Below are 23,283 nucleotides of genomic sequence, written 5' to 3'. Positions count from 1 at the left end.
ATATTATGCAAGGAAAATAATTGCCACAAAGGGTAATAATTTATACAAATAATTTTTAACATAGCACCTATGAATTAATGGGTGAAGACAGAAAGCACTACAGTAATCTGATCTCCTTCTAAAATCAGGTTTGAGCATAACAGGTTTTCAGGAGGACTTCTTGCTGTTATGCAATACTTGGCCTGGTCCAACTGTATTTGAAAGTTGCAGTGGTAAGTTGCATTGTGAAGCTGAATGGATGTGTAGCATATTAAAGTCATGTAACTTCCCACACATATGCTGCATTTTATTGTAACCGAAAAAGTCAACAATCATAACAAAATGAATCATCTCAATTTTTGTACAGTATGTACAAGTGTCTTATCACATAATATTTGACTTTTTTTTATTTTTTATGGAACCAACCAAAGATCAACACCGCAGAACACAAGTAAATTGTGGTTAATTTTTATATATTTATTTATTTTATTTATTTATTTTGGACAAAAGGCAGAGACATGAAGACTGTGGTGTGAATCAAATGGAAGTGCTTCAACCATGACTTCACATCTTAATAAAGCTTCATAAAGCTTGTTTTATGAAGGAACAGAACACAAAAGATTATCTTACTGGTTCACAATTTCTACACTATGCAAAGTCTGAGATCTGGCATGTGTCTAAATACTAACTTCACCCGCCTTTTGAAGTTAGTGAAACGTTTGGCAGCTCCAACATTTGCAACAGCTTAGCTGTAACTTGGGGCTCGACCTGGCTCATCCAGATTCTCACTCTCAGCCCAGGTCTGCTCAGGCAGGGGCTCTTCTTTGCGTTTTATAGCGTGCAACGCATAATTGATGGCCGTGCTTTTCTGCCAGCTCCATGCTCCTGTGAGAGGATTGTACATCATGCCTCTGATAGCCTCCACATAGAAACCAACTGGGACACAGAGACACTGGCAGTTGGTAAAAGCAAGTAACAAATGTTGTTGTAGCAAGGGAACATTAGATCATATTCCACAGTCAAGTACTTTTATGTATGCAAGGCTTTTTCTAAGAAGATAGGGACTTTTTATAGATTGAAGCTGTTAGTAAAACACCAGAAGAGAACAGTGAAAAAGATGAGAGAAAAGGGAAATGATGGATAAATAAATGGGAATAGAAACAGAAACAGAGTTAGATAGAGGTAGAAGTGGGAGATGGCACTCACATGACTCCAGCAGTCGTTCCAGATCCTCTGGGCTGATGAACTTCTCCCAGTCATGAGTTCCACTTGGTACAATTCTTAACAGCTGCTCAGCCGCCACAATGCCAAGGACATAGGACAGGTTAGTTTTGTTAATAGTGGTGATGAAAAGAGAGCCACCAGGCTGAAAGAAAGACAAGGAAAGACAACTCTAGCTATTATCCTCTTTATTAGGGATGCAGCGATATGAAAATTATTGGCCGATACCGATTTTAACAAAAACTATTGGCCGATACTGATATTTTGCCACTTACCTTATTTTGTTATTAGATCACTGTTTTTCTCAGGAATTATGTTTTAGAAATGTTCAAAGTACAAGAGCTTTTAGTGGTTTTAACAATAAATATAATTTCCACTGAACATGGATTGGATCTGTTGAACACATGACAGGGCAATTTTTTAAAGAGAGCCACAATGAAAGATAAATAAAAGATAAACAGCACAAAACATTGAAAAATAACTAAATATCATAGCATGATGATTGATGTGGAAAAAGGTTATTTTGTACTTCTAAAACATTTTTGCACTTCTGTTTTTGCAGTTCCAAACAACAGAATTCACATTTTACATGTTTGTACTGTATATAATAGAACATCACAAATTCAAACTATGCATATGTTGGGCAATTCCACTCAAACCTCAGCTACATCATGGAAAAATAAAAAGTTTTAACCAAAGGAATAAAACGCTCTTTAAGTTCTATCGCGGTATAATGGATAATGCCATCCAAACTGCTAGAGGGCACCGATTGCTGACTGAAGCTCTGACTGCATTCTATTAAACTCAGGCTTTCAAGCTTTAGTAATCATGCAAGACCATATTACGATTTTAAACTTAACTCAATTAATCGTGCAGTCTTAATGGATATCATACCAGTGTCTCAGAATTAAAAGTTTGCTGGTTTCAAAGCGTTTTGGATGGTTTTACCTCATCATGTAGCCTATACGTATGTGCCGCTTTCACAACTCTCATTGTCAAACTGTCAAAAACTCAATTTTAAATGTTCTTTCTTAGGAGTGCCAATTTCTACATTCTGTGGCTATCATTATTTTTGGATTGTGCATTTTAATTCAGTTTTTACATAGTATGTAGTTAATTAATTATAAATGAACCATCGGTTTTTCATATAGGCGTTTTCATACTTAAAACCAATTTGTCAAAGGACGTAATTTGGTCAATAATTGACCTATTAATATCAGCGGCCGATACATTGGTGCATCCCCACTCTTTAAAACATAATTAAGCTCGGACTTTATTTAATATTAGCTTAGATGTTTAATTTAAAAGTTTTGCAGCACTTTATTCATTTCCTATTAATAAATTAGGTCAGTCTGGTGAATATACACTATTATGGGGGAAAACACTACAGTGTATAAAGTACATTAAAAAGTCTGTCCTATTAAAAGCTCACCTTCAGCACTTGCTGGCAGCAGCTGGCAAAAGCATCCAGGTCAGCCAGATGTTCCACCACCTCGGATGCAACTACGGCGTGAAACCCCTCGGCTTCTTCCTCAGCAAGCTCTTCTAGTGTGAATGCCTGATAGCGAACCCTTTCCCGCAAATCGGGATCATAGGAGGAGTGCAACTCTGCAGTCCGCACACTATCCTCCACTGGGTCGATCCCAAGCACATCTGCTCCCAGTCTTCCTAGTGGCTGAAAATGTTAGCGCTATTCTGGGTTCAAACCTTTAGAAAAAGATACTCTGAGTCTAAATAAACCTGCATTGCTGTTGATTCCTTCTGTTTGTTGTTCTGCAGTATATTACAAGCAATGTACAGCAGAGTCTATTCAGCATCTGTTCTCAACAACTTTAAGGTGCAAGAAGTAATTTTTTGTTTATTTTTCATTTCGGAGGTCTTGGGAGTTTATACTGATACTTATTAGCATGGATGCTGCATTACTCAAAAGTTTTCAGTTAGCAATGTGACCATAAGAGGGAAACATTACACTGAATAATTAATTATTATTTTTATTTTTTTCAGAAGTACCACTAATTTCTTTAGGTGTTAAATTCTTAAAGTGGATAAAATAAAAATCTTAAAAGGAATGTTGCAGGTTCAATACGAGTTAAGCTCTGTCGATAGAATTTATGGCATAATGTTGATTACCACAAAAATCCATCCCTAATTTTTTTTTAAAAAAAGGTACTTACAATAGAAGTAAACAGGGCCAGTTCATAAACATTAAAATTCATGCCATTTCAAAAGTATAGTCACAAAGATATAAATGAGAGATTTACCACCATTTACCTTATTACAGGTTTTACCGGCGTTACATCATCATGGCAATGAAGACGTAATACTGGATATAACTTCACACAGATAAGGTCAGAAAGTGATTTTATCACACTAAATTAATGTTTACATCTTGTGGCTATACTTTTTAAACAGTGTATTTTTATGGCATACGAAATGCGACAAATGTGGTTAATGGTAATACAATTATTGATAATGGTAAATCATTGAATGATTATCAATTAACCAAATGTATAACCATTACCTCTGTTAATCTTCAAATAATGTATATCAATTATCCAAAGTATAACCATTACCCTCAAGTTTTTCCCTTTAGATTTTCCCTTTAAACATTCACTCACGTTTAACCATCAAGCTGTTGTCTCATCTCTATTATCATAATAGTCCCCCTCAATAATCAGAATGGCCATACTGTCACTGTCCAACCCCACCCCCCATTGATATTCTTGTTGCTGTTCTGCTGCTGTCAATTATGCACCTCTGTCTAATTGTCATTAAGTTGTTGCAGATATTATATAATGGTTTAAAAGTTAAATTTTTAGTGTGCTCAGCAGTCTAACACCACTCGTCAGTGTCCCTTGAGATAGCCAATCAAATCGATGAAGGCGGGACTCAAGTTTAAGATGCTAAGCGGGAACCTTGCGGATTATCCCAGTGCCGCACATCAGCAAGCAGTTCAGGTTAAGAGTGTTAGTGTCATGTAAGATTTACTGTAAGTATCTAACTAAACATGAAATATTTGTCCACCCTTTTATGACTGAAATGTTGTACTGACCGACAGTAATTTCCAAGGGTGCAAACTATTCACCATTTGGTTCAAAAATTTTGAATTGAAAATATGTCATGTACTGTATACGTGATTCGTATGTCATTCATAATTGTGAAAATATTAACGGAACAGTTTTCATCATATCAGGCGTAAGACAAAGAACGAATGTTTGTATATTGTAAAGGAACTGAAAGAATTAGGTAATCTGGCAAGCTTTTGATGTAGCTTTTTAGAAAATTCACTTGTCTATAAGAAAATGATCTAAAAAAAAAAAAACACAAAGTAGAGCGTTATCACCCACAGATTAGAACGAGAACATGGCTTCCATTGAGTTTTTAGGTTGTGGCAAGGAGAATGTCATATTTTTAATGCAAATATTATTAGGTAATAAATTACAATCAATTTAAGATTTTCTAAATCATTTCTTTATGTCTTTAATTAATTCTGAATTTTGTACATCATCTCCTAAGACTCTTCTTTTAAAAGAGACCATTTTTTTTTTGAGTATGTCCTTGTCAGGTCTGTGCTCAAAAAATGATCCACCAGTTTAAGTAGTTCACCTAAAAATGGAAAATTTACTTTTACTCACTCATTTACTCATACTTGCTCAAAACTCATATGCTGTTACCTTTTCTTGGAACATAAAAATCGTTTTTTTTTTTAAGCAGATCTATTCCATAGAATAACAGTATATAGTGAGCAGGAGCTGTCTAGCTTCAAAAAGGACAAATACTACAAAGGACTATTAACGGTTCAGTATAAAGACATCATAACAGTATAGTCCATAAGACCATATTCCAAACTTTCTGTGGCCATACAACAGCTTTGTGTTGTATGGACAACTTTTATGGTATTTTAATAATGATTTTTCTTTTTTCTTTGGACCACGACAGGAGTGGCCATTTTGAACTGTGTTTGAATGGAAAAGAGCAGCATTAGTATTCTTGAAGAAAAGATTGAAGCTTAAAGGTGCACACAGTAATTTTTTCCTCATTAATATAGTTTCACTACCAAAGAAATGAATAGTAATTTTGAAACATACACTATATTGCCAAAAGTATTCGCTCACCCATCCAAATAATTGAACTCAGGTGTTCCAATCACTTCCATGGCCACAGGTGTATAAAATGAAGCACCTAGGCATGCAGACTTCTTCTACAAACATTTGTGAAAGAATGGGCCGCTCTCAGGAGCTCAGTGAATTCCAGCGTGGTACTGTGATAGGATGCCACCTGTGCAACAAGTCCAGTCGTGAAATTTCCTCGCTACTAAATATTCCACAGTCAGTGGTATTATAACAAAGTGGAAGCGACTGGGAATGACAGCAACTCCAAGGCCACGTAAAATGACAGAGCGGGGTCAGCGGATGCTGAGGCGCATAGTGCGCAGAGGTCGCCAACTTTCTGCAGAGTCAATCGCTACAGACCTCCAAAGTTCATGTGGCCTTCAGATTAGCTCAAGAACAGTGTGTAGAGAGCTTCATGGAATGGGTTTCCATGGCCGAGCAGCTGCATCCAAGCCATACATCACCAAGTGCAATGCAAAGCGTCGGATGCAGTGGTGTAAAGCACGCCTCCACTGGACTCTAGTGTGAAGTCTAAACTGTGAAGTTTGGTGGAGGGGGGATTATGGTGTGGGGTTGTTTTTCAGGAGCTGGGCTTGGCCCCTTAGTTCCAGTGAAAGGAACACTGAATGCTTCAGCATACCAAGAGATTTTGGACAATTCCATGCTCCCAACTTTGTGGGAACAGTTTGGGGATGGCCCCTTCCTGTTCCAACATGACTGCGCACCAGTGCACAAAGCAAGGTCCATAAAGACATGGATGAGCGAGTTTGGTGTGGAAGAACTTGACTGGCCTGCACAGAGTCCTGACCTCAACCCGATAGAGCACCTTTGGGATGAATTAGAGCGAAGACTGCGAGCCAGGCCTTCTCGTCCAACATCAGTGTCTGACCTCACAAATGCACTTCTGGAAGAATGGTCAAAAATTCCCATAAACACGCTCCTAAACCTTGTGGAAAGCCTTCCCAGAAGAGTTGAAGCTGTTATAGCTGCAAAGGGTGGGCCGATGTCATATTAAACCCTATGGATTAAGAATGAGATGTCACTTAAGTTCATATGCGTCTAAAGGCAGATGAGCGAATACTTTTGGCAATATAGTGTATGTATAAATGGGCATGGGCATTCACATGAGATGAAAAATTAGATGAGTTTTATCATTGACCTTGTAAAAGCTGTTTTATATTTTACATGGAGAGTGTCCCCACATGGGGGCTGCCATGTTAGGATCATATGACCACTCGAATACAACTTGCTTAATCTCAGTAACCACCCTGTTATTGGACACTTTCACTCTTGGATTAAATGAATCATGGCTGACAGTGAATATTGAAGTTCTACAATGGCATCGGTAATTGAAAACCGCTGTGTTTGAATGAGGCTGCATCCACACCCCTAGGTGTCAGTGTAAGTCCAAGATGACATTCAAAAAATTACTGAGTGCACCTTCAATTTGTTTTGAACCCGGAACATCCTTTAAAAATGACTCCACAGACTGGTAGCACAAAACAATTCTCTACACATTGTCATCTGCTGGTCAGACAGAGCAATTCAACTGTCTGTATTGCTGATGTGCCCCAAAGGCAAACTTCCGACATAAGCTTTTGCAAGGCCGGACACTCAAGAGAAATTACGCTCACAAAAACCCAACAATGACACATCAGTCAGGGTGAAAGAGTGTTTATCTCAGTGGAGAAAACCATTGGGCATGAAGCTGTCTGTTTTAATCATGTAGTTACATTGGTAGGTTTTCAGTTTTCATTCGTGGACAACTAAAAATAATCATCTGTTATCAAACGTGAGACCAGCTTTGCTCCGTAGAATGCTTTTTCCATCACACACCAAGACCAAACCTCTCAAACGTTGAAATAGTAAAAATTAAGTGAATACTTAGAACTAGTAGTGGTAAACCTATAACTTTGTGTATTTAGTAAACAGAATATTTATAGGTGCACTAACCATGCATTTCCTTGTCTAGAGAATCTTAACAGCATAATTTGCCAAGACTATAATTACCTCGCTCAGCACACCTCCACCGCAGCCAACGTCCAGTATTCTGAGCCCAGTCAGAGGTTTGCTCAACTGCTGCACGCCGTGTACATTCAACAAATTATCCCTGCAAATAGTGTCACAAAATTAGGTGAAAGGGCATTAGACAAGAGGACTTGTCACCTCCAGTCTGGTAAAATTATGTACATCAGAGTAGCATGAAACAGAAAATCTGATGCTAATCATGGCATGCAATTCCACAATGTGCTTCCTGAGACACCAACATGTCTTACTGTTCATCCCTCTGGCTAGACAAATGCCTCTGACCTCCTTAAGCAATCATAAATTCTCACTGTCTGTCTTGCGTGACCCAAAGGTAACATCTTCACATTTCTCCCCAAATGCTCGGACAGGCCTTGCAGATCAAGGCAGCCTGAGGTGCACACTGCCAATTCTGTTAACTCAGCCCATCTCAACCAACCACCCCCCCAGTATCTTGGAAGGAATTCCATTCCACCTTTTTCTCCTCCTGCCTGATCTATAGAAAACACACATTCCTCAAGTAAGATATAATAACCATGAACAGCAGTGAGGTTTCTCATTTAAACATGCCCTCTGGGCAATGGCATTGCCATGCACGCTGCATATATGCCGCACGCTGTTGCACACTCTCCCGAGGGCATCACCAATACATCTCATGCCGTGCTCAGAGAAGGGGAAGAAATTGTGCGCTGCATGATTCCAGGAGGCGAGGGGAAAACACAATGCCAATCACAGTATCCATCCTGTCTCTTACAGAAACAGATGCCAAGAGATAAACCACAAATATATGAATGTTGCATTTAATCTCTAACCTTTGTTTTTTCACCCTAATTGCTATTACCTGGACATTGCTTATGTAGTTTCCCCATGCCACTAAAATAGATGCTGGAAATGTAAGCGCAGCGTAGTTCTAGAGGGAAGACTAGCAGCTGTACATCATTGCACCATTAGCTAGGTAACTCCTAGCCAATCACATGTAAGCCATTGCTTTATAAGTCTGCTCACATTCTATCACATTGCTGTTTCAGTTGTGCTAACACGGCAACCTCCACCACTCCACCACCACCAGTCGAGTCCCCTCCTGCACAGGGGTAGGCTCCTCGCCCTTACCTCCTATCTCCAGCAGGATATGACGGTTCAGAGTACAACTTCTTCGGACCGCCAGACGGGGCTTACGCCAAAGAGAGACATTACATTTCTGTTCTATATTCATCAAATAAACGTCATCTTAAATTTCACTCAAGTCTGCAAGTCTTCCTGATAGAACAATTGTTATCGCAGCCTGACTCTAAACAACATGATTACCGTAATAAGAACTGTTCAAATTAGATTTTTGTTTTTGTTTTTATCATGACAGAGTTCCACACTGTAATCAGTACCCTTAGAAAAAAGTACTGTGGCAGTACCATGGTACTGGTCTAGAATGGCAAAATACCAAGGTACTTTAACATTCTGAGTGATTACTATGTTCACGTGCTATGGTATCTACATTGTACTCCAAGAATACAATGCTACATGTCTAAAACCCATTATACTTTTTTTGTTAGAAGAATAGATGGTAGATGTAGTCACCAGGAACATACACACCGTATAAAGGGCACTCTCAGGTCATTCATTGAATGCAGAGCAGCAAACTCTCCCTGCAAGTCCCACCACTTGCTCGCCATGGCCTGAAACTTCCGCACCTCAGCGGGGTCAAGAGTAGTCTGAGTCACTTTGCGGACATTTAGATGGGGAAATCTGAAAAAAAAAAAGGTTTTTTAGGATCTTTAACTAATTGAAAGCCATTATGTTTCGCATGTAAACAAAACCTGAGGGGTTGAGCAATCTGACACAGTGGCCTATTATGAAAAGCGACTGTCATGCTTGTTAAATCGATTAAATGAGTCTCACCCGTTTGACAGCTGATTTCTCCGCCGGTGATGCGCACAAACCGTCCAGCTGCTCAGCGACCGCAAGGATTTTGCATTGGAGGACACGCTTCGGATTAATGTGAATCTAAACGTGGATTCTTTTAATAACCCAAAGGCTTGTCGCCAAATTGTCTGATAGTACATGATTGCATGACACTGTGTCATATGTACCTTAAAATTATAATTTGTCTTACGTCTTTAAATCTAACGTGACCGTGGCGTGTTCGCAGAAGTTTGGCCGAGCAGAAACTTATAACGGAGTCAAGCGTTCCTGTCCTAAGCACGAGTATGACAAACTTTTTTATTTATCAACAACTCTTTATTGGTCCCACAACGAAACATTCTAACAACTATATAGATGCAGGTGTTATCGTAACAACTGCAGTTTCATTTATTCTATTTTCATTCATTATAGACACGTTCCTAAAATTTTGAAACTTATAAACAATTTTAACCCTCATAGACCCCAGTGTAGCAGAACTGCAACGTTTGTTTAAAGGTATAGTTCACCCCAAAATGACAATTTTCTCATAATTTACTCACCCTCATGCCATCCCAGATGAGCATGACTTTCTTCTGCAGAACACAAAGACTTTTACAAGAATATCTCAGCTCTGTTGATCCATACAATGCAAGTTAATGGTGACCAGACATTTGAAGCTCCAAAAATCACATAAAGTTCAAATAAAAGTAAACCATTCGACTCCAGTGGTTAAATCCATATCTTCAGAAGCGATATGATGGTGTGGGTAAGAAATAGATCAATATTTAATACTTTTTTTTTTTTTCCACTATAAATCTCCACTTTCACATTCTTCTTTTGTTTTTGGCAATTCACATTCTTTGTGCATATCACCACCTACTGGGGAGGGAGGAGAAATACTAATAAAAAATGTTGTTTCTCAACCACACTTATATCGCTTCTGAAGATATGGATCATATAAGATTAATTTTATTCTGATTTTATGTGCTTTTTGGAGCTTCAAATGTCTGGTCACTATTCAATTTCATTGAAAGGACAAACAAAGCCAAGATATTCTAAAAATCTTTGTGCTCTACACACCTGGGATGGCATGAGGGTGAGTGAATGGTGAGAATTAAACTTTTGGGGTGAACGATTCCTTGAAAGTATTTAAATAATACCTATTTTTATTATAAAATGAAAAAGTACAGCTGACACTCATAACTTTACCAAGTTTTGGAGAGGAAAAAAAATGCATATTGAATGTTACCACAAAGAAGAGTATGCTTAAAAAATTGTCAACATTTTCCAATTTACTGCTATTTTTTGCTTTACTCAAGTCACCCCAAAATGTGCTTAAAAATAACGATTTTCGTAATCAGTGGTTTCCTTTCCAGGAAAAGAAAACGCATCATCAGTGTCAATGCTTGGGTCTCTACAGAATAGGCATTCTTTATGTGGGAACAGAAAAGCGACAGTATTGTTACATCAGTATTTTAACACTACAATTTATTTATACAGAGTTTGCTTTTAAAACTACTTGACAGCCTTCATTCTTATTAACATTATACACTTTTCACAATAACAAATTCAACTCTTAAAGGAATATTCCTTGTTGAACACAAATTAAGCTCAATTGACAGAATTTGTGTAATGTTGATTACCACAAATTAATTTAGACTCGTCCCTCCTTAAAAAAAAAAAAAAAAAAAAAAAAAGAGGCACTTACAATTGAAGTAAATGGGGCCAATGTTTACATGATTTTATAAAAGCACGCACATTAATTCTTCTGTTAAAACTCATTATTTGAGCTGTAGTTTAAATTGTCATTTTTAATGTTGTTTACATCGTTACAGCATTGAAGTTGTAAAACAGAAATTAAATTACATAAAGGTAAGCAATTTTAATCACTCTAAAATCATGCCAACACCCATTGTTTACACCTTGTGGCTATACTTTTAAAACAGTGGGTATTTTAATGTTTACAGATTGGCAACCATTTTTTTATTTTTTTTAAACCCAGTTTTGCTTTTTTAAAGGAGGGTTAAGTCTAAATACATTTTTGTGCTTATTAACATTGTGCTACAAATGCTGTCGATTGAGCTTAACTTGAACCCGGAATTTTCCTTTAAGAATCTTAAAATATCATCACTGAGGAAATGCACTCAACGCTTCACTTAAAAGTGGTGTCCAGACACAAAGCTGAATTTTTATTGCATGATTTATAAGAAGCATAGTTTCTTAATGTAGACTATCCCAGACCTGAAAATCTCTAGTAGTAAGACTATGAAAAACACAAAACACGGCAATATGAATATTTCAAAAACAAAATGAAAGAGAAATGTCAGAGAAAAAGAATAACTGTTTTATTGGACAATTTACATTAAACGAGATTTTATTTCCTCATGTGTTGGGTTTTAAAATGTTACAGTTTCAAGATTCTATTGACTACTTGAATGCTTAGTTTTGCATAATACAAGGCAAAAACTTATTCAAAATCTCCTGTTTTTAAGACAACATTTAAAAATACCATGTATTTACAAAATGGGGGTTTGAAGTGGAGAGTTCACCTACAACGTTGCCTCGATAATGAGACAAGCCTGTTAACTCATGGAATTTTAAAAGAAATGCACAAATCAGAGGCTGAATGCCCCTCAGCGCTTGCGGCGGCTGGGAGATGTGGACCTGGAATAGAAACAAGGGACAAAATATTAGTGCAATCACTAGTACATCTAGAACTTAATACACAAACACCTTAAAACAGCTGTTGGATAAACACTGAATGAGAAAGGGGGGGTAAAAAAAACAAAATCTTCAGTAGCACTTAGGAATTAAAAACCACCTGTTTGTGTACAATTCAGTTATTACACATATCATTGTGACCATGAACCATGAGGGGGCCTTGGAACTAAGAATTTAAAGTTTAAAATTAACTTTGACCTAGTTTCGATTTTGCAGTACACAATCGCTGTAACAAAATCGAATTATACACACAATCAATTCAAACATTTCAACAGTAAAACAAAAAGTAGAAAAAAATGAATACTACCTTGATCGCGACTTAGACTTGTGTTTGCGGCTTGCCTTCTTACCAGACTTGTGAGATCTTTCCGTTGACCTTGATCGACTATGTTTAGATTTTTTAGACTTTTTTTCTTTGCTAACCTCAGGGGAAGGGGACCTACTCCTGCTGGAATCGGAGTCAGAGTATTTCTTGCTAGATTTGGCGGAGCCTTTCTTGCTAGATTTGCTGTCTTGCCGGGAGAACCTCTCACTGTGAGAATCTGTGTTCTCACTCTCCTTTCTTCTCTTTGATTTGCCATTGTCTTCCTCTCTTACCTCCCCCTCTTTCTCCTTGCCCTTCTGTTTGTCTTTCTTTTTATCTAATTCTCTCTCTTTCTTCTTCTTATCCTTTTCGTGGCTCCGGCTCCTCTCTTTCCTCCTGTCTCTGTCCCTGTCCTTGCTGGGGGCTTTTTGTTTCCGCCTGTTGCGGCTCGTACTGCGACTCCGGCTGCACCTGCGTTCCCTGCTGCGGCGCCTCTCTCTGCTGCGACTGCGGCTAGCTTTGGGCCGATCCTTGGACCTGCTCCTGTGGCCCCTGCTGGATCTGCGCTGCCGTGAGGAGCTGCGCTTCCTGTGACGAGAGGAACGATCTGCGCTGCGGTCGCGGCTGCTCCGCCTCCTGTCTTTGCCCTTGTCGCGCTCCGATTGACGTCTGCGAGAGCTGCGACTTCGGCTTCGGCTGCGCCTGCGAGTCCCATGGGAGGCAGAGCGGCTGCGTCGCCTCTTCCTTCGAGGTGAGGAGGAGCGGGAGGAGCTGCGAGAGGAGGCTGAGGATGATGAGGAGGAAGTGGACTGGCTGCTGGATGAGCTGGAACTCGAACTTTGACTACGTCGCTCACTTGGTGAGGGGCTGGCACTTCCTCCGTTACGCCCTGTATGCTCTTTGCTCGGAGCTGCCCGCTTGACCTCACTGACCTCTGGCTCACTACGTGACCTGCGTCGCTCTACTGTAGGCTCCGCCTCCTTTTCCCTAACTTCCTGTTTCTGTTTGGTATCTGACTGCTCCTCCTCATAACTTGCCCTTTCTCTGCTCACTCTGTCCGATGCCAAATCTTCTGTTGGATACACACACAAAACAACTGTTACATGTTATTGGACACGCACTTTACAAGAATGTTTTCATTACATCCAACCTTCAACCAATGTAAGATTTAGACTATATAAACTAGGGCCCTTTGATTTCCACGTGCAGAACATGCAGACTATATATTTATAAAATTTAATGGCAGCCTTTTGCGGTTTAATAATCACATTTAAGCCATATAGCGAAAAGCTTACCCGAAGGTGTGAAGCTGTTATCAAAAACATACAAACTTAAAGTGCTTCATTCGGTTTTCTGCCAAAATTAGTTACATTTAACTAGATCTGTTAAATTGAAGAAACTGCAACAGAAATATACTACTGCTGTATAGTAAAAGGTAATATTCAACGTAGTAATAATAAATAAAATATATCAATAATAATTACATTTTAAGCAATAATGCTGTTGAACTATATAAATGTTTTTTATCAATGCTTTCATTAATACTGTGATGCTCTGCAGCACTGTATTTGACAAAAATAGACATAATAACTCCAATTTTTATTTTGAATATTTCTTTAAAGTTAACCTTCCAGCTTATATCCTCTGCATCAACCTACCTTTCACAGCCTGTCCCTCCAGTGCCAGCCTCTCCTGTAAATGCTGCAGCTCCCTCTCTTTGCGACGGAAGGCGTCCTGCTTCTGCCGAATTCGGTGCAGGAGCTCCTCATCGTCTGTGTCTGATGAGTCCGACCCCTTCGCACTCCGCTCCTCATCCTCACTCTCGTCTGAGCCGTATTCTCCCAGCCCGCCTGTGGCAACAAAGCCCCCCTCTTATAACGGACAGCAGGAGCAAGGCACTCATAGTCGCAGACTATCAGTTCACCCCCCACTGCTCTTCCTTCCTCACCCACTACATTACGTACTTCACTATAGCCCACCTTATGTAAAGCATGCTTTTAATAATCTTGTCATTAATTCCAAGACAGTGGGGCTGGAAGCCAACCACTTTGAGAAGATCTGCTGCTTAAACTCTGGAGCTTGCAAAAGTTCACTAAAGAGCTGAGACATGAGGAAAAATAAAGAGCTAAGCTCTGAAATTGTCCCCCACCCCGCAATCTCTCTCTTTTTATTCCCCTAACCCCCGTCGGTCCAAAATGTATAGACACTTACCGAGGCCGGTCAGAGAAGCCAGTGCACTTGACTGTGCCAGCTGTTTTGCAGGAGCTTTGATTCACATCAACAACAGGAACAACATGTTAAAACACATACAGCCACCACTTTCGCATAGGCAAGAGTCTCTAGAGATGAGGGTACACATATGCACTATTCATAAGAGCTGCCTTTGGCACACAAAAAAATAATAAAAAAATAAATAAACATAAAAAGATGGAGAGAAGAAGAGGGTTATCACACAAAGTCCTTCACACACAATGCAAACAGTGGAGGTGGAGAGAACCAATCTGTACTAATGCAGTGTCACTTTCAAAATGAGTCGTCGTCTGGCACACAGAAGTGAGAGTACTTTTGATTTACAGGAAGTAAATCTGGGAACTGATTTGACTGGGACGCCTTTGAAACGTCTGTCAGCAAATAGGGCAAGGATTGCATTTAAGTGTCTATATAACCTCTTACACCCTCCTTTTGTGGGTTGTTTTCATCATCTATTGCATTAGCAGAGAATGGCTGATGAAAAATTTCACTTTTGCTTGTAATCAAGTAATACACTGGTCTGCCAGTCAGACAAAATAGGCTTAATTTATCAGTCTAAAATACAAACAAGTCATCTCTGTGGAACTGTGGCTTTTCCTTAGAATTAGACTTAAAGGCACAGTTGCATGGACCGAAGTGAACAGCAGCAGACCTTTAGTTGCTTTGCGATGGGTCTCTTTGGCCACTAGGAGGATTTCCTCATTTGTAACCTCAAGGAGAACTTCAGTGAGAAGGGTTTTAGTCATCAGCATCTGTGGAAAGCAAGAGAACAATAAGTAGCGCTTCACAACAGGTGACAGGTGATTGGACAGTTTCTATTTAATACAAGTGTGTGAAAACAGACCAGCTGAAATTCTTTCTCCTCTTCCGTCATTTCTGGTTCACTATGATCCTCTTGAACAGGAGGAGAACCTCCGCCACCAAACTCCTGTCTCCTCCCTAATACTCCATCTTCTCCCGCACCATCCTCTTCACCATCCTCATCATCACTGTCCTAAATTAAAGAAGAGTAGACTGTTGGACTAGAAACCACACAGTTATGAGCCAAGCGGCAAGAGCACTTTATAGATATTTCAGTGTTGGTGTGCAAAAAGGGGGACTGGGCCTTACGGCTGTCAAATTCAAATTTGAAGAAGATTTTTGGATGTGTGCCAAGCACGGATGACATATTCTTGGGTTAAACAGGCGCAGTGATTAAAACAGTCAGTGGGTGTCTCGAGACACATTTTAAAGGTTAAATTTACTTTTAAATTGACCGTTTAAAAAAAAAAAAAAAAATGCATCGTTACCGCAAAGGCAAGACATGACGCAATAGTCAAAGATGTCCATCTAGCACATGCTTGCTTAGAAAAAGACGGTTGTGTTGGAGTGAAAGATCCCTAGAGGTGGAGGTCTTTGGCTGTAGTGTCTTGACTATACCTTGCTCTCATATCAGCGTCTTGCTGCATAAGAATAAGGTACACACCAACAACTATATATAACGAAAAACATTGGTACTGCCGGTATTATGAAGCTTGAATCTGTGGTAATACTATGGCACTGGTACAGGCTACTGTGCGAAACTAAGTTAACATAAAACAGTCTACTGAACCGTTTCTTTTCTCGTTTTACTTTTTTGCTTAATATTTGAAAATATGAACTTGCTAAATCTTTTGACTATCATTTTATGCACATTTGTTAACACAGCCAGTTATGTTCTTTGCAATGAACAATCGCCACAACACGGTGCTGATTGGTTTATATCGAGTAGCTCAATACTATATACATTTATATTAATTTGTTGCGTCCTCTTGTGAATGTACATAAAAATGTTGATTTTAGATTCCTCATCTACATTAAATAAGGTCTTTACAATTTTAATATAATTAGAATTTTGGTAATATTTCAGTGAAAAATTCTAATTTTGTTTCTCAGCCCTGTTGACAATCCTACTGGGCCTGCATTTATAATAGCCGAAAAACAGGCCAACTAAAATTACTGAGGCGAATCATGATCATGTCAAAGAATGTTTGTGTGTATGTGTCAGTAAACACCCGACAACAGTTGCCAAAGTAACCTCAGTAGGTTCTTCCCTGTAAAAAGGTACAGAAAAAGATGCTTACAAATTTGCTCTTGCGTGGCAACCGAGGCCCATCAACTTCCTCCTCTACCATTTCGCTATCCAATTCATCATTTGCAATTTCAGCTCGCTCTTTCTCCATCCTCTCCCTCTCCAACTTTCTCTGCTTGTCACGGTCCATCTTTTCAAGGCCTTCTCGAATCCACGCAGGCAAGGTCCTTCTTTTAACAGCATCTAGACCATGGCAATGTTAAGATGTGCATTTCTGTAACAACCTTGCACAACAACAGCTTTCTCTAGTATGCTGAATGCTTAAATACATTTTTGTACTCACCAAGAGAAGGTGTCTCTGGTTTTATTCCCAACTGGTTGGGGGATCTGGGGCGTTCTGGTCTGAAGCTAGGGAGCCGGTCTCTTCTGTTTTGAGGGCCCTCGGGCCAGTAAGGTGTGTGAAACCCGGAGGAGGGTGGTCCATATGCATTCCCTGTAGGCACTGCTCCATGCTAAGATAAAATAATAAAGGAATGCCTGACTATAAGTGACTGAAACTGAGAAGGTAGCAGCACCAAAGGCATTGTTCACCTAAAAATGAATACTCTGTTATAGTTTACTAACCCTAATGTTGTTTCAAACTGCATTTCTATTTCTTATGCGACCATAACAAAGTGAAATCCTACTTGGAGCGCAATTTCTCACATGAACACGCAAGCCATTGTGAACGAGCTTCTCTCATAGCATTCATGAATGCACAACAAAAGTCAAAATTTTAACTGAAAAATGACTTAAATTTCAGGTAGTTCCTCACTAGAAGCTATCGCATGCCCTTAGAAGTATTGGAATATGCCGCACAAGTCACATAGACTACACCAAGAGCATCTGTTGACACGCCGCAATAGCTTAAGGCGGTTTAAACTAGACGTGTCAACACAAATGTTCTAAACCGTTCATTTGTGTTGTAGGCAGTAGTAGCACCAGTGCATGCAGCACAAAATGGAATGGGACATCCGTTTACTGAGGGTACGGAAAGTGTAGAAAGGATGTAAGTGGCTTTCACCACATTTTTTTTTTTAAATACACAAAGGATGAGACAAAATTATGTTTTGTAGTACCGGTAATCAACATTATGCCACAAATGCTGTTAATTGAGCTCAACTTGTATTGAATATTTATTTGAAATGAGTCAGTAACAACTGCCATTGTATTGAAAAGACGGACAGCAATATTCATTAAAACTAGTGGTCATTTGATACATTGATCAAATTAACTACATGAAGTGCAGATTAATTAATCTGATTAATCACACATCAATATTTACTGAAAAAAGGCCCCCAAATAAAAATTTAGTATACAATTTAAATAATTAGAAATATAATACATAATTATAATGCAGATAATTCAAAATTAAAACATCTCATTTTGTGTTCCATATAAAAGAGGAAGTCATATGGGTTTGGAACAACATGAGGGTAAGTTTATTATGTCACTTTTAAATTTTTGAGTAAACAATCCTTTAATAGATTGACAATAACTTTTGATGATCTCCCAGCCAGACCGAAGAAAGCATACCTGATAATCAAACTGGTTGACAGTAACTGGGCCAACAGGGTAAGGTTCAGGCTGGCCTCCAAAGCCATGACTGTTTTGAGGAAAGCCCCCATGGCGTGGGTCTCCAGGAAATTCCAAACTATCCTGACTGTTACTGTCCTCTGATGGGTGGACCACATCCATTGGTCCTTGCCCAGGAGGAATCCATGCTTGTTCTTGAGGGGAGGGGGAGGGGGAGGCTGGCCATGCATCCCCCACTCTATAATCCGTAATTATGACCATAATTAAAACATTCAAAAGCAAGCAACCGTTTAATACCATCTTCAGATGCTCTAAACCTTTTGTTTTAAAGGCAAGGCATAAGTTCTGCTAATTTCTAGAGGCAACAAACAGAACTACAAAAATAATTGTAGTCAAACAAGTTTCAAACATTCCCCCAAAGTCCCATTGCTCAGCAAACATGTAATCCCACCCCATACTCATGCCATTGGCCAATGTTGTTATGTCCGGCCCAGTCGGGCTGCTCAAATAGACTGCAATTCTGTTTTGTGGCACAGAAATGAAACACTTCACCTTTAACATTTTAAAGCCACAAGATACAATTTCAAGTGGTCATTCTAATCAAATAGGGTAGGTAGTCTCACCTGGTTGCCATCCTCTGCCAAAATTCTGTTCGCCCGAAAAGGCACCATGGTTATTATGGGGTGCAGGCTCCATATTTTGCATTTCCTGGCCATTGGGCTGGTCTCCAGTGGATTCTTTCTGTGCAATCCATGCTTGTGCTAAAGCAGCCCAGTCCACTTGACCTGCATAAACAGTCATGCATAACTTCCACTGTACTGCTGTATCCACATGAACTAATTTTAAGTTAAAAACGGTGTTTTTACCTGGATCTTGCTGATGTTGAAAGGACTGCATCCACTGCTGTTGTGACCCCAGAGGCCACTGTGGCCAGGGCTGTCCTCCCTGGTCCCACATCTTTACCTTGAATTTCCTATGCCTGGAGCCTACATGTAAAATAAAACACATTATACAAAAATTGTGCGATACTGAAAAAAATAAAAAAATATTTGTGTCATAAACAGGCAAATGTGCAAAGAACATTCGCAAAAGTTAACGTGTAAAAGTGTAAAATTACAGCTTGATAATTAGAAGTCAGCTTTCTTCTACCCTTTAAGGACATTTGTCCTGAAATTGTTCTGCACTGAGGATCAATACACCTGAAATCTAACCAGACAGCTGCAAATACGGAGACACACTAGGATACCTTCATCCTTAAATTGCATGCAGTTTAATTAACTACGTATTTCTATACACATGCTTTCACCAAACATTATTATGGCTCAAATAAAAATGAATATAATCGTCGCCGTAAGACAAGATATGCAACCGCTAGGCCGCACCTCTCCAACATCATCAACCATTAAAAGCAACTTTGTTCCAGCGGCACGGTGAAAAAGCATTAAATCAACTTATTCACCGATCGTCGCAACTGACGGCAATGAGAAGCACAGAACTTTAGAGCGGTTTGACACGGATTTGCAGACACGTTGCGCTCTCTTACCTCTTCAGATTTCTGATTCTCACCAGTAAAATGGCGATGAAATGATGACCTGGAAACAATACCAGCAAAAATGACCTCACACCAGAAGCCCTCTAGTGGATGCTACTACAAGAACTCAAAGGCTGTGTCTCGTTTGGAAGGCTGCACGCTAGGTAGGACGTGTCCTTTGAAGATTGCAGTATACCGAGTGCCCTCCTTAAAACAAGTCCCGTTTAAACGAGACGGCCTTCGTAGGACAAACGGAAACGGAACGTAACATGGTTGCTATGACAACACGCCACTCTTTAACAAGCGCGAGCGCTTTGAGTGAGAAGGGAACAAACGCCCGCTAGAAGGGAATGTATGAGGTACATTTTAGGATAGTTATAATGATGTAAAGAGAAAATAGATTTTACAAGTGTACTTTTAGTCTAATACTTTATTTTAATTATATATTAATATAATTATACATATTATATACTCTGCACCCACTGAGGTACTTCAGCTTGGGAATTAACATTAATTGCGTTTGAACTTTCATATTTACGGGCAAATTTGCGTCATTATTTTTTTTTTTAGACATTTCCGTTGAAGCAAAGAATTGTGGGTTGTGAGTGCCCACGAAGGATACACCTCATGCATCCTCCGAATTCCCGTGAAAGAAGGTCGCATTTGAAGGCTGCATTTGAAGTGTCCTACTCGCTTTTCTGAAACGAGACAGCCTCGATGACGACCTCCGGAGGACGCATACTTCCAAACGAGACACAATTATCTTCACTGAAGGCTTTCTAGGAAGTCAGTCCACTGTCAAGACATCTATGGAATGCTCTCGGGAGGCTATTTCCAGTCAATTCCAGCAAAAATCTCAAAAACGGTTGGTCAAGAACGCTATCAAAGAGCATATTTAAAATCAGCAATAAAAACTGACAATACTGGAATTATAAATTGTGATTCTTAACCTCATATTACCCTAAAAATGCAATTTTTCCGGCTTGTATAGCTAATGCGCATGCGCATTCTAGAGTTGATCGACAGGTGATGTCTGTATCTAAAAGGTGATTAGCTCTTTTAACTGTAAGGCGGGACTTCCTTTTTACATCCGTTGACTGTTGGGCGCTCAGAAATCCTTGGTGGAGCGTTCCAATTTCACCCACTCATTTTAATAGAAGTGGGCCATCTCTGCTAAATATTCTTTGGTTTATGCGTTTAACAGAAAGTGTAACAAGGGGTCTGTCATAATATCAACATTAAAGGAATTACAGTTTAATTACAATACAATTTAATATCAATCGACAGCATTGTGGCATAATGTTGATAAATAAAAAAATAAATTCTGACTTTCCCACCCTTTTCGTAAAAAAAAATATATATATATCTTTGTTCTAGTGAGGCACTTACAATGGAAGTGGAGACAATCCGTAAACGTTAAATACTCACTATTTTAAAAGTTTAGCCACAAGACAGAAACAATATGCGTGTTAACATGATTTTAGTGTGTAAAATCACTTACTAACATTTCTGTGTAAAGTTGCCAATTTTATAACTTCGTTGCCATGATGTAATGTCAACAGACCCTAAAATGACTGTAAAAATTACGATTTAAACAACTTTACAGCCCAAATAATACATGAGTTTTAACAGAATTAATGTAAGTGCTTTTATAATATTATACGCTTCACATTTCTGCCTTTAAACCCTCCAAAAATTGGCCCGATTCACTTCAAGTGTAAGTGCCTCTCTGTAACTTCGATTTTTGCTTCTTTTTTTTTTTTTTAAAGAAAAGGACAGATGAATCTAAATATTTTTTTTTGTGGTTATCAACATTATGCCACAAATTCTGTCAATTGAGCTTAACTTGTATTGAACCTGGAATATTCCTTTAAGAAACATTAATGCATTTATAATAAAGCTCCCCTTAGACACAAACAGAAAATTAAAAAAATTCCTACAAATAACTAGGATAGTGACACATTTTGCATATGGCCTGTTGACATGTATTTTATTATTATTATTATTATTATTGTAATCAAATATTGTGTTTCATAGATTTTAAAGATTTTGTCTATAAACATAAAATTATCTATCCAAATTGTTGGAATGTCTAAGGACTTTTAATTAAAATATGGTCTTTGACATGATTATCCATTATGAACTTTGACATAAATGTATCAATATAAACAATATGGATATAATATATGATTTAAACATGAATGAATGAACATTACATTTATATAGCGCTTTTCAAATCAAATCAAATCAAATCACTTTATTGTCACACAGCCATATACACAAGTGCAATGGTGTGTGAAATTCTTGGGTGCAGTTCCGATCAACATAGCAGTCGTGACAGTGATGAGACAGTACCAATTTACAATAACATCAAATTAACACAGCACAATTTAAACATCTGATATACACATAATTACACTCAACAATATACAAATAATAACATACACTGTACAGTATACAATACACTGTTTTTGTTTTTTTTGTTTTTTGTTTTTTTGTTTTTTACTATATAGATACTATATAGATACACATTATTCAATAAAAATTAAAAATTAAAATATATATAAAAAAAGTATATATATATATATATATATATATATATATATATATATATATATAGAATGTACAGTATTGTACTGTATTGACATTCAGGCTGTCGGTTGATAGTCAGTTGTTAAGAGAGACATAATATAATAACAGTAATATAATTTATGACAGTCCGGTGTGAGATAAAAGAGTAATAAAGTGCAGGGCTGATGTATTTTGATCGTGGGAGATCAAGAGTTCAGAAGTCTGATTGCTTGGGGGAAGAAGCTATCATGGAGTCGGCTGGTGCGGGTCCTGATGCTGCGATACCGCCTACCTGATGGTAGCAGTGAGAGCAGCCCATGGCTCGGGTGGCTGGAGTCTCTGATGATCCTCCGAGCTTTTTCACACACCGCCTTGTATATATTTCCTGGAGGGAGGGAAGCTCACCTCCGATGATGTGTTTGGCAGTTCGCACCACCCTTTGCAGTGCTTTGCTGTTGTGGGCGGTGCTATTGCCGTACCAGGCGGAGATACAGCCAGTCAGGATGCTCTCCACAGTGCAGGTGTAGAACCGTGTGAGGATGTGGCGGTTCATTCCAAACTTCCTCAGCCGTCTCAGGAAGAAGAGGCGCTGATGAGCCTTCTTCACAACGACTTCAGTGTGGACAGACCATGTGAGTTCCTCAGTGATGTGGACACCCAGGAACTTGAAGCTGCTGACTCTCTCCACCGGTGCTCCATTGATGGTGATTGGACTGTGTTCTCTGTCTTTTCTTCTGAAGTCCACCACAAGCTCCTTTGTCTTACTGACGTTGAGGGAGAGGTTGTGCTCCTGACACCAGTGTGTCAGTGTGTGCACCTCCTCTCTGTAGGCTGTTTCATCATTGTCAGTGATCAGACCTACCACCGTCGTGTCATCAGCAAACTTAATGATGGCATTGGAGTTATGTGTTGCCACACAGTCATGTGTGTACAGGGAATACAGTAGTGGGCTGAGCACACAGCCCTGCGGGGTTTTCTGACACTACACTCAAAGTGCTTTACACAGTGAATAGGGGACTCTCCTCAACCACCACCAGTGTGCAGAATC

The 23,283-nt window shown here is 39.0% G+C and overlaps 2 protein-coding genes and 1 long non-coding RNA gene across 4 annotated transcripts; 1 reads left to right on the top strand and 2 right to left on the bottom strand.

Annotated features, from left to right (window-relative positions):
- Positions 1–271: 271 nt before the first annotated feature.
- On the bottom strand, positions 272–9,747 carry coq3 (coenzyme Q3 methyltransferase). Of its 2 annotated transcripts, none has more exons than XM_051721499.1 (6): positions 9,231–9,747; positions 8,925–9,077; positions 7,323–7,422; positions 2,633–2,875; positions 1,186–1,267; positions 272–915 (listed from the first exon to the last, which is right to left on the bottom strand). In XM_051721499.1, exons 1-6 carry the CDS (start codon positions 9,413–9,415, stop codon positions 725–727), a joined length of 954 nt encoding a protein of 317 aa, XP_051577459.1. In that variant the 5' UTR covers positions 9,416–9,747; the 3' UTR covers positions 272–724. The 2 variants fall into 2 exon arrangements, with proteins under 2 accessions (XP_051577459.1, XP_051577458.1); XM_051721498.1 differs by having other exon boundaries at positions 1,186–1,345; positions 9,231–9,737.
- A 1,809-nt stretch (positions 9,748–11,556) lies between these two features.
- Positions 11,557–19,811, bottom strand: pnisr (PNN-interacting serine/arginine-rich protein). Its single transcript, XM_051720961.1, is given in 13 exon segments — positions 11,557–11,897; positions 12,262–13,354; positions 13,917–14,108; positions 14,470–14,523; positions 15,161–15,260; positions 15,353–15,502; positions 16,611–16,801; positions 16,902–17,070; positions 18,134–18,331; positions 18,334–18,371; positions 18,757–18,918; positions 19,000–19,119; positions 19,677–19,811. Coding segments are annotated over 12 exon segments (2,469 nt in total). The 5' UTR covers positions 19,091–19,119; positions 19,677–19,811; the 3' UTR covers positions 11,557–11,866.
- Positions 19,812–19,886: 75 nt separating this feature from the next.
- LOC127454036 (uncharacterized) lies at positions 19,887–21,427 on the top strand. The gene is made up of 2 exons (XR_007899482.1): positions 19,887–20,023; positions 20,235–21,427. It is a non-coding gene; the product is annotated as an uncharacterized LOC127454036 (long non-coding RNA).
- Positions 21,428–23,283: the final 1,856 nt, after the last annotated feature.

Source organism: Myxocyprinus asiaticus, chromosome 16 (assembly GCF_019703515.2).
Source record: "Myxocyprinus asiaticus isolate MX2 ecotype Aquarium Trade chromosome 16, UBuf_Myxa_2, whole genome shotgun sequence".
Taxonomy (NCBI): Eukaryota; Metazoa; Chordata; class Actinopteri; order Cypriniformes; family Catostomidae; genus Myxocyprinus; species Myxocyprinus asiaticus.
Note: the sequence above shows the minus strand (reverse complement) of the source record. Positions and strands in the feature narration are given on the sequence as shown.

What these genes read in the sequence shown, in the direction of transcription:
- coq3 (XM_051721498.1), bottom strand. Translation starts at nt 9,415, where the DNA reads ATGACACAGTGTCATGCAATCATGTACTATCAGACAATTTGGCGACAA. An exon ending in AGAAATCAGCTGTCAAACGG is followed by an intron (nt 9,078 to 9,230) that starts GTGAGACTCATT and finishes TTTTTTTTTCAG; the next exon opens with ATTTCCCCATCTAAATGTCC. An exon ending in CTGAGAGTGCCCTTTATACG is followed by an intron (nt 7,423 to 8,924) that starts GTGTGTATGTTC and finishes CACTATTTGCAG; the next exon opens with GGATAATTTGTTGAATGTAC.